At 41.4% G+C, this 16,490-nt stretch overlaps 1 protein-coding gene across 1 annotated transcript in view; it reads left to right on the top strand.

Annotated features, from left to right (window-relative positions):
* Positions 1-16,490, top strand: part of LOC127571113 (guanine nucleotide-binding protein G(i) subunit alpha-2) — a 214,122-nt gene that overhangs the window by 164,175 nt on the left and 33,457 nt on the right. The window contains exon 5 of the mRNA XM_052017178.1: positions 2,075-2,203. Coding sequence (XP_051873138.1) covers positions 2,075-2,203 — 129 coding nt within the window. The remainder of the gene's footprint in view (positions 1-2,074; positions 2,204-16,490) is intronic.

Here is a 16,490-nt window from a genome sequence, read left to right as displayed (position 1 = left end):
AACCTCAACTCTGCATTCCTGTCTAGCTGCAGTAATTTTTCATTCCCTTGCTTATCAAGGATATATCTGTCTCTGCCTTAAATGTTCATTTTCACTGCCCTTTAATGAAGAAAGTTACAAGTCATGATCCTCTGAGAGATTTTTGCCTCATCCCAACCTTAAGTGGGTTACTTTTAAGCAGCGACCCCTTGTCCTTGGAGCTCCCTTATCGTCTCCACTTCCACCCTGTCAAGACCTTCAGATTCTTGCATCTTTCAATAAAGAAGTCACCTCTCACTGTTCTAACATCCCATGGATACAAACCTATGCTCTCAAACCTTTCCTTGTAAGACAACGGATGCTGGTTAATTATTCTGAATATTTCTTCAAATGATAAAATTGATTACTTTTTAAGATTTTGGGGGGATCTTGGCCCTGCTGGCCAGGCCAGTGTTTGTTACCCATCCCTAATTGCCCTTGAAAAACTGGTAATGAGCTGCTACCTTGAACCACTGCAGTCCTTCTGGAGGTTGCTTCCATAGAGCTAATGGATAGGAAGTTCCAGGATTTGGGCCCACTGATGAACAACTGGCATTGCACTTCCAAATCAGTGTGGGGTGCACCTTGGAAGAGAACAAATGAAATAGAAGCAAGAGTAATCCATTCAGCTCACTTAAGCCTTCTCTGTCATTTAGTGAGATGGTGGCTGTTCTTCTATCTCAACACTATTCTCCTGCCTTATTCCCATATCCCTTGATTCCTTTAATATACAGAAATCTATCAATCTCTTTTGAATCAACTCAATGCCTGAATCTCTAGACCTCTAAAGATTCACTACCTGTGAAGAAATTTCTCCTTGTCTCAATCCTAAATGGCTTGCCTCTTATTTTGAGATGGTGGCCCAGAGTTCCAGATGACTCAGACAGGGGAAACATCTTCCCTGCATCAACCTTGTTGAGCCCTTCATGAATTTTATATGTTTCAATGAGGTTGCCTCTGTTTCTTCTAAACTCTAGAATAGAGGCCTACTCTTGTCGTTCTTTCGTGTTATGACAGGTCTGCCATTCTAGGAACCAGCCCGGTGAATCTACAGCAAGTACATCCTTCCTTGGGAAGGGAGACCAACATTGTACACAATAATTCAGGTGTGGTGTCATTAAGACTTTGGTCTTCATGAATATCCAGGTTGGCTCAAAGGGCCTAATGGCCAACTCTTGCTCCTATTTCTTATGTTCTCAGTCCCTTGGACCATGTTTGGACCAAGGATGTGATTATGTTCTGGCAAAAACCACACTGCGACTGGTCATTGGTGAGCAGTTACTGGTAAGTGAACAGTGGTAAGCACTGTTGACAACACATTCCCTCATCACTTCACTGCTGACTGAGATTGGATTGATTGGTTGGTAATTAGCTGGATATATTGTCCATTTTCAGAGGAGGACTTAGCCAGAGAAATTTGGCTGGATTAACACCATTTGTATCTCAAAAGTTCCTGTGCACACTCTCAATTACACTCATAACGCGCGTGCGCACACACACGCACACGCACCCCTACCTTTGCTCAGAAATGTTCTTGCACTGCTGGATGTTACAGTTAAGAGTGTGGACTCATTTCCACTTTGTGACATTGCTACATTGTACACTTTCCTCCTTAGCTGTAGGCAGCTAAGCTTGGTCCATATTTGAAAAGGAACACTTGCTGCAAATAGAAAAAAAATCAGTCTGCAGACTCTGCCTGGTCCTCCATTCATTTGACTGTTACCTCCTTGAGTAATGGGTGGAATTCAAATGGTCCTTTTCAGCTCTCCTCCAATGTTACAGTAACCAGCCACTGGGGTTGTTGAGGAAGGTGGTGAGTGGGTCATTTGGTGCCAAGAGGACTTTCTGATGTTTGTGAAGAATTGCTGTTTCCTTCACTTACCCATTTCTCATTAGTGTTACATCCAACATTTGGAGCTCATTATATGACCCATCATTTTGTTGAATTTCTTGTATTTGCAATAGTCCATTCTGAAAAATAAGTAGTGCCCTTTTATTTTGTGCTGCCTTGTGATCACTGGATAATTAATTTAGAACTTCTGTGGCTTTTTTACAGTTATCTGAATGATCTCGAAAGGATAGCAAGATCTGATTACATTCCCACCCAGCAGGATGTACTGCGAACCAGAGTCAAGACCACAGGCATCGTAGAGACCCACTTTACTTTTAAGGACTTACATTTCAAGTAAGCATTACGTAATTAAATTTACTGTCAATGCTCTTGCTTCTGATTAGATTAAAAACAAGCGAACACTGCACAATCAATAAAATAATATATTTTTAGATGAAAACATGGTCCCTTGCAAGCCTGAAGCAAGATCTGAATGGTTATTAAGGAATATGTCATTGGTTGCTAGGAAAATGTCATAGTTCATTTATCATTGCCTAACTTGTTAAGTTACTGACTCTACATTTTGTATAGCTGTTTATGTTGAAAATTTTACATTTTACTGTTTATGCCTTCCTAAATCTGCCTTGGTCAGGCACAATATTCTGCCAAAGGGTGTGAAAGCGAAAACACAAGTAGGTCTTTGCCAATGCTGCTTTTGAGTTGAGCATTGATCCTTCAAGAATAGAAGGATAAGCATTTGATCTCATTGAGCAAAGGACTGGAAAAAGTAGATAGTTGCAATCAGGTTACATAAAGACCCAATGTACTTCAGGCAAAAAAACTTGCCATCCTATTCTGGTCTGGCCAATATCTGATGCAGGTCCCTTGTTAATGTGGTTAATAATCAACTGCCTCTGACCAATCAGTTGAGAGCCACTAACCAGTGCTGCTATACTGGTTATAGAAGATGGCCCACCACCTAGGGACAAATAAAATAGGCAATAAAGGTTGTATTTGCCAGAAGTTATTTTTAAAAAAGTCTTTCTTCTTTGCAAGATATTTCACAAATATTTTGATATTTGAGAGTAGACTGATTGGGCAATATTTAGTTGCACTGGATTGGTCCTTTTTATAGAAATAGATTAAAAACCTGAGGAAAGTTGGCAGGATTAATTTAAACCAGGATTATAAGATATCTTTATTAGTCACATGTACATCAAAACACAGTGAAATGTATCTTCTTTGCATAGTGTGTTCTGGGGCAGCCTGCAAATGTTTGCACGCTTCCAGCCCCAACATAGCATGCCCACAACTTCCTAACCTGTACGTCTTTGGAATGTGGGAGGAAACCAGAGCACCCTGAGGAAACCCACGCAGTCGTGGGGAGAATGTACAAATTTACAGCGGCCGGAATTGAACCCAGGTCGCTGGTGCTGTAATAGTGTTATGCTAATCGCTACATTTGCGTATATTTGTCTTCCCTGTTGTGTCTTGGTTTTAAGACCCACCTCTGCCCGTGAGACATGTTTGTCTCCTCATTTACATTATATATTCCTATAAAAACAGAGCACTGGATCATTCACAGGAGAAATTTGCATGTAACTTCATTGGCTGAGGGTACACCCATCATTTGTTTAAATATCTAAATATTAAACTGTTGAACAATTGACTTTATCCTTTTCCAGAGTAACATACTTTGAGTTTGGTCTTGTTAATCTGGATCTCATGAGGCTGATGATGGTTGGCAGCTTGGTTAAATATCAGGAGAATGGTTACTCTCAATGAATCATTCCATTTGAGTGCTACTAACCAATTATCAAAAGACCTCTTTCAAAGCACACTTTTGTAGTAATGGTTTGGAGTGTCAAATGCTGTTTCAGTAGTGCTTGCTTGTGGATTATGGGAATGGCTTCTCAAAAATGTCCCATGGTATTAGTGAAGAAGCAGGGAAAAACAATATCATATTCCGGGAACGTGCAGAAGAAGCGACAGCTACAAATGGCAGGCCTAGAACACAAGGTTTGATAGAGCTGCTGGTAGCTCGAAGGCTGTATATTCAAATACCACTGCAGGAAAGAGACTAAATGTTTAGAAGAGGAACATTTTATTGAAGTATTGTCCTTGCCCAGTAATTGAGGTAAAATATCCAGTGTCCTTCCCGATACTGTGCAGCTAGTATAATCCTGCAAATAGGCTTTATTTGTGGGAGTTATCTGAGCATCCATTAGCATGTGGATCTGCAGAATAATTAATGGACTCTGGAGAGGAAGACAGGGCAACTTGGGAACTGTTACTGGGGCATTCTTGAAGTCACCAGTGTAGCTCCTAAACTTGATTGCCCCCAATCATCATTTATCAATTGTTTTGTCTTTCAAATCAAATCAATGCAAGAGAGTGGCATTTATTGCTGAGAGGAGGTTTGAATTAGTGAACAGTGCGTTTAACTACCGCTGTGCTGATTGTGTCAATAAACAGATGTTTCACAAAGGCCAACAGCCCCTGATCTTGTGGACCTTGTGTGGCTTGGAGGAATGTCCTAGCTAATCCAAGCACAGGGCCACACCGTAGAACATAGACCAGTAGAGCACAGAAACGGGCCTTCAGCCCAAGACGTAAGACGTCCGTGCCAACCAGGAAGCCAACTTAAACTAATCCCATCTGTCTGCATGTGGTCTGTTCTTGTGCCTGCCTAAATCCCCCTTAAATCATTCTAAGTGCCTGTTAAAAGTTATTATCTTGTTAAAAGTCATCAGAAAACTTGCATGCCTTTGCGTATAGTAACGACAATTTTTAAAATAAAGTTTTAATATCGAGAGTTAGGAAAACATGCGAGGACCATTGTAGTCCAAAGCAATGTCTTTTGGCTAATTTCAGCTGTAGAGTTATATATTTGACTAAATCCAGTACTAAATCTTTGCACCACTTGCCAATGTCTTTCTTCCTTGTTTTTCAGATTATTGTACATTTTTGCAGAATATATTTTCTAATTTTCAAAAAAATCCTCGAGCAGAATTTAGAATAGCACAGGAAACAGGCCACTATGGTTGCAGGTTCCAATTATTTCCCGTGGATTGATACAAATTTGGGGGCCTTTTGTTTAAAGATCCAAGGTTAGAGTTGGGACTGAGGCAGTAATAGTGCTTGAATCCATTACCTCTCTTCACCATTGACGCTGCAATGTTCATTCCAGCCCTCACAGGTAGCCATTTTGCACAAAGACTTGGGACAGATTTAGTGCTGTGAAAGTATCAGTTGGGAGCAGGTGTTTGTTAACATGCAGCAGGGAAACAGGCCCTTTGGCCCAACTCGTCCATACCGACTAAGATGCCCATTTAAGCTTGACCCACTTGCCTGCATTTAGCCCATATCCCTCTAAACCTTTCCTGTCCATGTTCCTGTCCAAATATCTTTTCAACGTTATTGTACCTGCCTCAACCACTTCCTCTGGCAAGTAGTGGAGAGGGCAGGGATTCACACCAGGTTCCTGGATCAGCAGATCTATTGGTAATGTATCTCTCTGTTTACAATGCCTTGTTTAATTTGATTAGTGTGTGTACCTGGGAATGCATGCTGAGCACTAAGTGAGGTACGAGTGTCTCTGAAAATGCCAAATTTGATACTGGGTTCTGGGGGCTAAAATGAGCCTAGACAGAAGATGAGGTGCTGTTCCTCAAGCTTGGTTGGCACCATGTCCTCTGTCTAGACACTTTGCAGCCTTCAGGACTCAATAATGAATTCACCAATTTCAGAAAACTCACTTTTCCTATTGGATCAGATCTGGCCAGTTCTGTAACATTAACTCAGTGTTTCTCTTGCCACAGACACTGCCTCATCTACTGGGCATTTCCAGCATTCTCCTATTGGTTTCAGGTGTCTGACTTGCATTTCACAGCTTTAACTTTCTCTCTTTCTCTAACTGCCCTCAAATAATCTGTTAACCAGATGGCTCCATAAACTGGGCAACTCTGGCCTCGCCCTACCACAGGTATTCCCCTTTGTCCTGTCCAGCTCACCTCAACTTTCTCCACAATTTAAGATTAGCTTCCCAATTCTAATCAAGGGTCTTCGACCTGAAATATTAACTGTTTATTTTCCTAGATGCTGCCTGACCTACTAGGTTTTCTATTGTTATCTGGTTTTTATTTCAGAGTTTATAAAGGTGCATGATAATTTTGGTTTTCTACTGTCTCTTATGAAGCCATAGTGCTTTTATGCTTTCTTTAACTGCATTCTTTAAAAAAAAATCTGTTCTCTGTCTGCCCTTTCATCTTCAAAGATTTATGCGCACACACACAGCCTGTTTCTATCCCCTCTTCAGATTTTACCTTTTTTTTGCCTCTTTTCCTCGCTGTGCCTTATGAATGGGCTGTGTTTCCAGAAAACCACCTGAATTGTGATTTTCTGTAACATGAACCCTCGACAAAAATTGACAAAATTTGTTGTTCCTTCTGCATTTTGTTAGTATTTTCTCACATAAATTCTGTAAGACTGAATTTTTATTCCATATCTCAAATTTTTTGGTCGTGATTGATGAATTCTAGAGCGAACTTCCATTACCTGAATTGCTGAAATGCAAGGTTGCACTGTATATCATTTAGCACTCTGCATGAGCTTTCATCTGTCATCTTTCCATCTGTTTTGAAATCAATCACTGTCCTCGTTTCTTCTACTTCCAAGTTCTATTGTTTGCAGAGAATGAAAATTTGCCCTGTACATCCACATTCTTGTTAATGTACACCAGGGTAGCCTAAACCCCCTTTGTGACACCATAGCTTATTTCCCCTAAAGGAGGAAGCAAACAGTTCATTGTGACTCTGCTTCTCTCTAAGGCACTAGTGTGAGATAATAGCTTAGAGGGAAGATCACAAAGGTGAAGTTTATTTGTTTGGGAGAAATGGGAACTCTCCCCAGATGCTTCAAGTACAATCATTGTATTTGTGAAGCTACATTCCTAGCAGCAAATGAGGCACTCCTCATAACATGCACCATAGAAAGCATCCTATCTGGATGCTATCCTATCCTGCTTGATACAGCAACTGCTCTGCCCGGGACTGCAAGAAAATGCAGAGAGTTGAAGACACAGCTCAGCACATCACAGAAACCAGCCTCCCCTCCATGGACTTTGTCTATACCTCTCACTGCCTTGGTGGAGCACCTACCCACCCACCCGGGCCATTCTCCCTTCTCCCCTCTCCCATCAGGCAGAAGAGACAGGAGCCTGAGGGCACGTACTGCCAGGCTCTAGGACAGCTTCTATCCCACTGTGATAAGACTATTGAACAGTCCCCTTATACGATGAGATGGACTCTTGACCTCAGGATCTACCCCGTTATGACCTTGCACCTTATTGTCTACCTGCAATGCATTTCCCTGTAGCTGTGACACTTTACTCTGTATTCTGTTATTGTTTTTACCCTGGACTACCTTAATGCACTGTGTAATGAATTGATCTGTATGAACAGTATGCAAGACAAGTCTTTTTACTGTACCTTGGTACAAGTGACAATAAGAAACCAATACCAAGAAGACCTTAGACATCCCCCTCAAACACGTTAACTTTCACTGATCTTGTTAGAGCAATACTCTTCGGACACAACATTTAATGATGCAACTTTTGATCAGCTGCCGTACACGATGTGGGAAACCTGTTCCACCTTGAACCATTGGAAAACAAGTCTGTGAAGATGGAGCCATTTGTTTCAGAATTGGCAGATGTGAAGATGCTGCAGTTGTAGTGATGTTATTAGACTATGGCTCAGTGCACATATTCTTTGCGATGGCACAATTTTTGTCCTTGATACCCAAGGCCATTGAGAGGATCCACAACCTTGATAAACAGCATTAACATGTTGCTGAAATTGCTGTCTGGAAGTTGAACGTAGCATTGCTTAGATTGAAAGTTCAAGACAGCAAGGTGGAAGTGCACTGAATTTAATAACAGCCAGGATATGTTAGACCTAACCTTCCAGACCAGACTATCATCTGGGACCTTGTCGAAGGCCTTGCTTAAAGTCCAACCTTTTTGATTACCTCTTCAAAAAAAAACTCCAAAAGGTTCGTCAAGCAGGACTTTCCGTGCACAAAGCCATGCTGACTTCTCCTAATATTATCCATCCAAATGCTGGTAGACCCTGTCCCTCAGAGAATTCCCTCCAGTAACTTCGCCACTACTGATGTCAGGCTGACTGGCTTGTAGTCCCCTGGCTTATCCTTGCTACTCTTCTTAAACAACAGAACAACATTAGCCACCTTCCAGTCTTCAGGAACTTCACTAGTGGCTAATGATGAAGCAAATATCTCTGCAAGGGCCTACACAATTTCTTCTCTAGCCTCCCACAAAGTCTGAGGATGCACTCGGTCAGGCCCTGGGGATTTATCCATCTTAATGCGCTGTAAGGCTGCAAATATATCCTCTCTGGTAATATGAATTTCCTCCAAAACATCTCCATTAGTTTCCCTTATCTCCTGAGCAACCATGATTTTCTCCTCAGTAAACACAGAGGAGAAATACTAGTTAAAAATACCACCCATCTCCTGCGGCTCGAGACATAGGCGGCCCTGCTGATCTCTAAGGGGACCTACTCTCTCCCTTGCCACCCTTTTACTCTTTATACAGCTATAGAACCTCTTGGTATTTTCCTTTAACCTTACCTGCCAGATCCATCTCATACCCTCTCTTTGCCTTCCGGATTTCCCTCGAGTATTCTTAATCTTTTCATAGTCATCAAGGGATTCACTCATCCCCGACCTCCTAAACCTGATGTGTGCTTCTTTCTTTTTCTTGACTAGAGTCTCAATATCCCTCGTCACCCAAGGTTCCCTAAACCTGCCAGGTTTACCCTTCACCCTAACAGGAACATGCTGCTCCTGGACTATTGATATTTTGCTCTTAAAAGCCTCCCACTTGCTATTCGTTCCTTTCCCATCAAACAGGCTCACATAATCAACCTCTGCTAGATCCTGCCTAATTCCCCCAAAATTAGCCTGCTTCAGTTTAGGACCCTAACCCGTGGACCTGTCCTATCCTTTTCCATGACTATCTTAAAATTAATAGAATTATGGTCAGTGGAGCCAAAGTGCTCCCTGACTTCCACTTCAGTTACTTGCCCTTCCTTGTTTCCTAAGAGGAGGTCCAGTGTTGCACGCTCCCAAGTAGGTCCCTCTGTATATTGTCTCAGGAAACTTTCCTGGACACATTTCACAAATTCCATCCTATCCATGCCCTTAACAATCTGGGTGGCTCAGTCAATACCAGGGTATTTAAAATCTCCAACTTCTTACAACTATGAGCAATTTCTCTACACACCTGTTCCTCAAGTTCCTGCTGACTACTGGGAGGGTCTATAATACAGCCCCATTAGAGTGGGGCTGTATTATAGACCATTTTGCCCATCCACACTAATCCCATTTGCCTACCCCTACGATGGGACAATGATTTTGACTATCTACCCTCTGCCTCCTGTGCACCAGGGAAAACAAATCCAGTCTCTCCCCATAACTAAAGTCTTCCAATCCATACAATGTCCTGGTGAATCTCCTCTGCACTCTCTCCAGTGCAATCACGTCCTTCCTATAGTGTGGCAACCAGAACTGCACACAATACTCCCAAGTGCAACCTAGCCAGCATTTTGTAAAGTTGCAACATAACTTTAGAGCCAATTTCCAAGTGCTATCTTAATTGTAATACAAGAGCTTGCAAACAGTAATTGGAGTTGCATGTTGAAAGTTGAAAATTTCAGTTTGGGGAGAGAGAATGGGGGAGACCTTGGAATAATTTGGATAGCTCTTTCAAAGTCTGGCACTGATGATGTGATTGACTGAATGTTGTATGATTCCTCTGCTCATGTACTTTACTGCTTCAGCTGAGTTCTTTAATATGGTACTGATATTGTTGGTTGGTGGACCTCCCCAAGCAGCTAGAGGGAGTGCCAAAATGGTCCAAACATGACAATGCATTGTCCATGGGTTGTTTTCCTCATCCTGTTTGGATAATGTTTTCCCTCAAGCCTCCTTGACACATGTCCATAATAGAACTCTGTTTCATTTTCTTATGCTCTTATGAGGGGCAGATTTAGGGTAGCAGTGCTAGGAGGTGGAGTTGTTTCAACTTAATGTGCAGCCAGTCCACTATCTGAACTAATTCTTGACCAGAATTGAGCCCACCTGCAAATTGGGGCCAATGTTCAATGACAGGTAGCAGCCTGTGTAATTAGTGAGTACTCTGCAAAAGTCTCCTTGGTCCATAACTGTTTCCTTTCTGAAATGCAATAAGCTTCTGAAACACAATTCTCAATTTGTGCATGGAAATTGCACGATAACATTTTGCAGTATTTGGCATGCCTGCCTTCATTGCTAGGGGCATAGAGTACAAGAGTCAGGAAGTCATGTTGCAGCTGTATAAAACTTTGGTTAGGCTGCCCTTGGAGTACTGCGTGCATTCCTAGTTGCCTATTACAGGAAGGATGTAGAAGATTTGGAGAGGCTTCAGAAGAGGTTCACTAGAATGCTGCCTGGATTGGAGGATATTAGCAATAAGGAGAGTTTGGACAAACCTGGATTATTTTCTTTGGAGTGTCGGAGGCTGAGGAGTGACCTGATGGAAGTTTATAGCATTTAAGGTAGATGGCCAGAATCTTTTTCCCAAGGTAGAAATATCATTTACTAGAGGGCATAGCTTTAAGGTGAGAGGGGGGAAATTTAAGAGATATGTAGGGCAAATTTTTTTTATACAGAGAGCGGTAGATGCTGGAATGCGATAGTGGCGTTCAAGATGCTTTTTGATAAGCACACAAATATGTGTGAAATAGAGGGATATGGATCATGTGCAGGCAGAAGGGTTTAACTTAATTTGGCATTATGCAAGGCACAACATCGTGGGCCAAAGACCCTGTTCCTGTGCTGTTCTATGTTTTAGGCAGTGGAGTAACTAAAATGAGCAATATGAAATGAGTGATTACATGGTAGACGACGTTCAGCCATTACATGGTGTGTATAAAGATGGATTTGGAATAAAACACAAAATGCTGGAAATATTCAGCAAGCTAGACAGCATCTGTGGAGAGGAAAACCAGAGTTAACATTTTAAGTTGATGTTTTGTGGTTAGAGTTTTGAGAAAGGAATCATCACCGTGGAATATTAATTCTGCTTCTCTCTCAGGAGATGCTGCCACGCCTGCTGACTATTTTCAGCATTTTCTGTTTTTACTTTAAGATTTCAACAAGTTGCAGAATTTTACTTTGAAAAGCTGAATTAGAATCCTGATCTATTTGTACATATAGCAACAAGCTTTTCATTGTTTTAACTTGCTGCCAATATTTATTGTTGTATATGAGCTTTCCAACTAAATGTGCTGTGTCTTGGCAGGTTTATTCCCTGTAGCAGATGTAGATTATGTAGAATGTTCATCCCCAGTCTGTTGGCATTCAGTTACCTTTCAGATATTCAGTAAAACCTTGAATTTGAACCTCACCCTAAGCAGCAATTCACTGCAGTAACCTTGCCTGGGATCTGGCCAGTTCCTGCTATTTATGCTCGCTAGATATTTTGACATAATCACAGAGATGCATCATGACAACAGAACAGTTGATAAGTGTGCGTTGAAGTGTACTGAGTTGTGATGGACTTCAAAGTTGAAAATTAGGGAAGGATTTGGGGAGGATAGAACTGTTAGAACACTAGAGGAATTAAAAGCAAGTGACAAACCTGGATTGGTTGATAAATTTATTGGCCTGGCTTGAAGTGATAGCAGCTTAGGTCTGGAAGGACTTGGTTCCTAGAGCTTAAGAATTGAATCAAAGATCACACTGTGGTGCCAACGTTCCTGATGCTGATATAGTGTGCCCACCAAGAGCCAGCCTCAATCTTCCCTGGTTCATATGGGACATGGCTAAAGAGCTGCTGAATAATAATCACAACCTAACGGAAATGCAGAAGACAGCCCTAACGTTAACAAAACACCAGAGAGGTACTGTTGTTAATCTTTAAAAACCACAGTGAATCTGAATGCTCTGTGCACAAAATGAAGACTAATGCAGAAATTTAAATAGTCCCTCACATTGTGGAAAATTACCCTGTCCACTCCTGTGCACAAGGAATTGCTAGAATCCACAAACCAATCCAGAAATAGTGAAATAGTTCCTTAAGACTCTGGATAAAACTTCAGATTGCTGCATACATTTAAAACCAACTAACTGGCCTAAATTGAGACACGCGAGACCGCAGATGCTGGAAATCTGGTGCAACGCAAGAGCTGAAGAAACTCAGCAGGTCAGGCAGCATCTGTGGAGGGAAATAGACAGTCGACGTTTCGGGTCGGGACCCTTTATCAGGACTGGAAAGAAAGATGGAAGATAACCAGTATAAAAAGGTTGAGGGAAGGGGTGGAGCAAGAGCTGGCAGGTGACCCATCTCCCCACTTGTTTCCCCCTGTCCTCTTGATCTGCCCATCATCCTCACATTCCTCCCACTGGGTCCCCTCGTTTCTTCTATTTCATGTTCCACTGTCCTCTCCTATCAGATTCCATCTTCTTCAGCCCTTTGTTACTTCCACCCATCACCTCCCTGCTTCTTGCATCATTTCCACTCTCCCCCCTCCTTCGCCTGCTTCCCCCCCCCCTCAAAAAACCTGGATCCACCTATCACCTGCCAGATCTTGCTCCACCCCTTCTTCCCCCCCCCCCCCCACCTTTTTATATTGGCTATCTACCCATTTTCTTTCCAGTCCTAATGAAGGGTCTCGACCCGAAACGTCCAGTGTCCATTTCCTTCCACAGATGCTGCCTGACCCGCTGAGTTCCTCCAGCCTCTTTGTGTGTTGTTGACCTAAACTCTTTGATTTAGGAAGGAAAGGAGAACTTGGGTGGAGTTTCCATTCCTATTCACTGAGTCCTACTAGAAAATGTGCTTGCAGCTGCTAAAGACATGGCTACATAAACTGTGATGCCTCCCAGTGCAAAGTACACTGCTGATTCTCATTATGTAGAATGACATCTCAAGGAAGAATAGCTAATGTCAATGGAACTTCACCACTATCCTGAGAGGAAGCAAAAGTGCTGATACTGTAATAAAACTGAGCTTACTTGCTTTTCACTGATTCTGTTTAAAGATTTCCTTTCCCCCATCATATTGTCGGTGAACCCTAAACGCTGCACTCATGACGTTGCTCTTGTGGCAGTGGTTGTGTTGAACTGAGTACATCTGAATCTGCCCTCCCAATATTTAGGCATGCAGCCACTTTTCCTCAAGAAATTACACTTTTTTAGCCATGTGTGACTGTTACGGTGACTCTCACTGACAGTGTGATGACTGCTGTTGCAGATAAACAGCAGTAATTGCCTTTCTTATCATGAACGTTAATAATTACACAGCCAGCCTTAAACACTTTAATCCTGCTGTTGTTATCTTTTTATGAAAAATTAGGTTTGTGATGGCAGCTGCAATTAACAACTGATATTGAATTTTATAATGGTGTTGAATTTTAAACAGTTAATTTACTTCATTTCCAATAAGCTGCTTCATGCTGAATGAGTTCACTCCATAGGTTTGGAGAATGGATAAACCATACTCTGTAAAATGAGAATACGATTGCAACATCTTGAGTGTATTGCCCCAAGATAAACATGCTGTGGGCAACCACTACCCCATGGAGTAGGCCTCCATTTTACAGCAGTGATTGTTGCACCTTAAGGACAAGAATATCGCCTGACAGTTCCAAAGCATGTACCTGTGTCTCACCTTGCCTTTCCCAAGCTCCAGTCATCCTAAATTTCACCATCCGTATCCTAACTTAACATTGTTTATGTAGTTTGGTGTTAAAATTCTTTTTGGTGCTCTTGTGAAGCAAAGGACAACAATTTTGCAAGCATTGAAGTTTTGCCTTGAGCTGATTGTATAGAACTCATAGTCTAGAAATAAGGTATTGAGGCTGTGGCTCTCTGGCAGTGTTGAGACTACCTAGGAGCCATCTCCTATTCTAATTGCCTCTTCCCACTTTCCATATATGCTCATCCTGCAACTTCACTTCACCACATTGATGTCATGTATACAAGATGCCGCCCCTTAACTGCATAAATGTGATCTGATTCAACCATTCTGTGCAGTGGTGAGTTCCAGATTCTCAGCAGTCCAAGAAAATTCCTTATCCAGGTTGAAGAATGCAGAATGAGGACAAGCTAGTTAAAATGTCCAATGAATTGTTGAGGTTCTTTGAGCCATTTTGTTTAAAATTGTCTCTGAATTTAAAATCTACATTCTGGATTCAGTCCTGATATTAGGTGGTTATACAATCATTGGGTAAATTGGTACTCTACATTATTTATTTACAATGCAGGTACTTGTGCATCTGAACTGCAAGGTACTAGCCTCTATTTAGTTCACTTCCAGGAATTCTTTGAGCTTCAGGATTTTCATTTTGGATAAGGGGTGGCACATAAGGCACACTGCTGCACATCTCCAGTAGCCTGGTTGATCCTGACCTTGGGTGTGGTATGTGTGGAGTTTGTATGGTCTTCCTGTTGACTGTGAATTTCCTCCTACATCCAATGATGAGCATATAAGAAGGAACAGATTGCATAGAAATAAGTGGAGGAATGGGACTGATAGAAATGCTGTGAGACCGAGTACAGACTTGATGGTCCAAATAGCCTCCCGTTTTGTTTAAAAAAAAGAGAAATGAATTTCCAAATACTGATCTTTCTGTGAATTTTGGTAACTTGAAGGGATTTTAAAAAAATAAACCAGAGTATGACTGAGCAAAGGAAATTTGAACTGCAGCCAACAACTGTAAAAATTAATGTTGCTATAGCACAGTGCCCCATACTCTTAAACTTGGACCAGAGAAAATGTTTGTGTTATTACTGGTTTGTGAGTTGTGTGTGTTAATCGCAGGAGACTTCTCAACTCTGTAAAAGGTCACATCATTAAAGTTGGGTCCTCCTAGCATGACTAAAAGCCTCTGCTTCTGCGGCACACGTCGGATTAAATTTCAGTCAAAGCCAGAATGGCAAGTAAATGACGCTGGGGTTTGCATGGGGGCAAAGAATTTTTAAAAAAGGAACACAAGAGAAACAGCAGGATTCACTTCTTGGCTAGTTTAAATCATATCATGTGGAAGTTAGCTTTGGTTACTTACAATCTATAGTTTTGTTAATTCAAAGACTTAGCAGACTTTGGACGAATTTACTTTTGGGAGAAAAAGTAATGCATAGATCTAATTTACACCTCTAAGGGTTTTCAGAGGATATTAAATTATTCCATGGTAAGTGTTGTAAACAAAAGCATCTGTTGAATTATCAAGGTCTTAATTGCTCCTTGTCACATTGTTTTTAACGACTGTTGCTGATTAAAGGTTGTTTCAGAGCGTGGAAATTGAACCCCAATCTGTTAACCAGATTTGTGATATCAGTGGGAGGTGGCTGAGTAGGGGGAAGGGATGGGAGGTTTCACTAAATTATTCTCAGGCTGTATCTATCAGCAGTTTTAAATGATGAAAAGCAGTCTCTGATACACACTAGTAAACAGATAGAAAGGTGTACACCGCTTTTGTACAATTTGGGATTAAAGAACCATTTAGATGGATGCATCTCTTTTTTTAAAAATCTGCCAGGCAAAGTGAATGCAAGCTAGTTCTCTGCCTGTGGAGTCCTGACATCAGTGGTCCCCTGCCGCAGTATCCTGTTATGCAGGATCAATTTCAGTAACTTGATTGTTATTGCATGTGTCAGTTGGTTGGACTCCATCATTCTCCCCACCATGAGGTATTAGATGTGCAGGAACTCTGGAAGAAAGGAGCAGCCAGTGCCAACAGAACGGCTTCGATTTGATCTTTGCTGCTGCTGCAATCAATAAAATATTCTTCTAAATCAATGCTGTTTTATGTGGAGTGTGTGTGTGTTTGTGTGTGTGTATGTGTTTGGGGTGGGGTGCAAGGGGAAGAGGAAGGAAAAGGAAGATGCATTTTCTTATGTAATGAGGGGAAGTCTAATAGAAAAAAAAACATAGAATACTAAAAAGGTCCTTGTTAATATAATTCCAGTTTAATCTGCATATGTTCCTTGCTGAGGTGAAGTGTGCAAAACAGGGAGTGAGCCATTTAATTATCACGGTGTATGTTGAATGAGCATAGCTCTGTTGTAACAGAGGTTATATGGAGCATAATGTTCCCTCTTTGCTTTTCCAGTATATCTTTCTTAAAAATACTGTTGTGCCTGAAGAAATAGAGAACCTCTAGTTCCGTGAATATGTATGAATGTTAAAATACGCACACTCTGTTTGACGTAAAATTCTTAATGATTTTTGTGTGGGAATGTACCAATTATTTGGAACTATATGTGTTCAATTACAAACGTCCTTTGATTTCTCCATCTAACACAAAGCTTTGGTTCCATCCTGTCCTGTTTGCGAAACAATATTGATATGAAGCCTATTTTGTTTCTGGCGTGTGCTGAGTTCATTTGCCTGGGTGATTCAGTATTTTAGGCATGGGGTGGAAGGGAAAATCAGACATTTGCAACTGCGGTGTGTACATTATGTAGGGGTTTATTTGAACAGTTAATGTTCATTGGGCTCTAGGGCTGACTTGATGAAACTGTACAGTCTTTACCATGGATCACTAGTACACTGTGTCAATATGCCAGAATGGAG

Source organism: Pristis pectinata, chromosome 6 (assembly GCF_009764475.1).
Source record: "Pristis pectinata isolate sPriPec2 chromosome 6, sPriPec2.1.pri, whole genome shotgun sequence".
Taxonomy (NCBI): domain Eukaryota; kingdom Metazoa; phylum Chordata; class Chondrichthyes; order Rhinopristiformes; family Pristidae; genus Pristis; species Pristis pectinata.
This window is presented reverse-complemented; position numbering and strand designations above follow the sequence as displayed.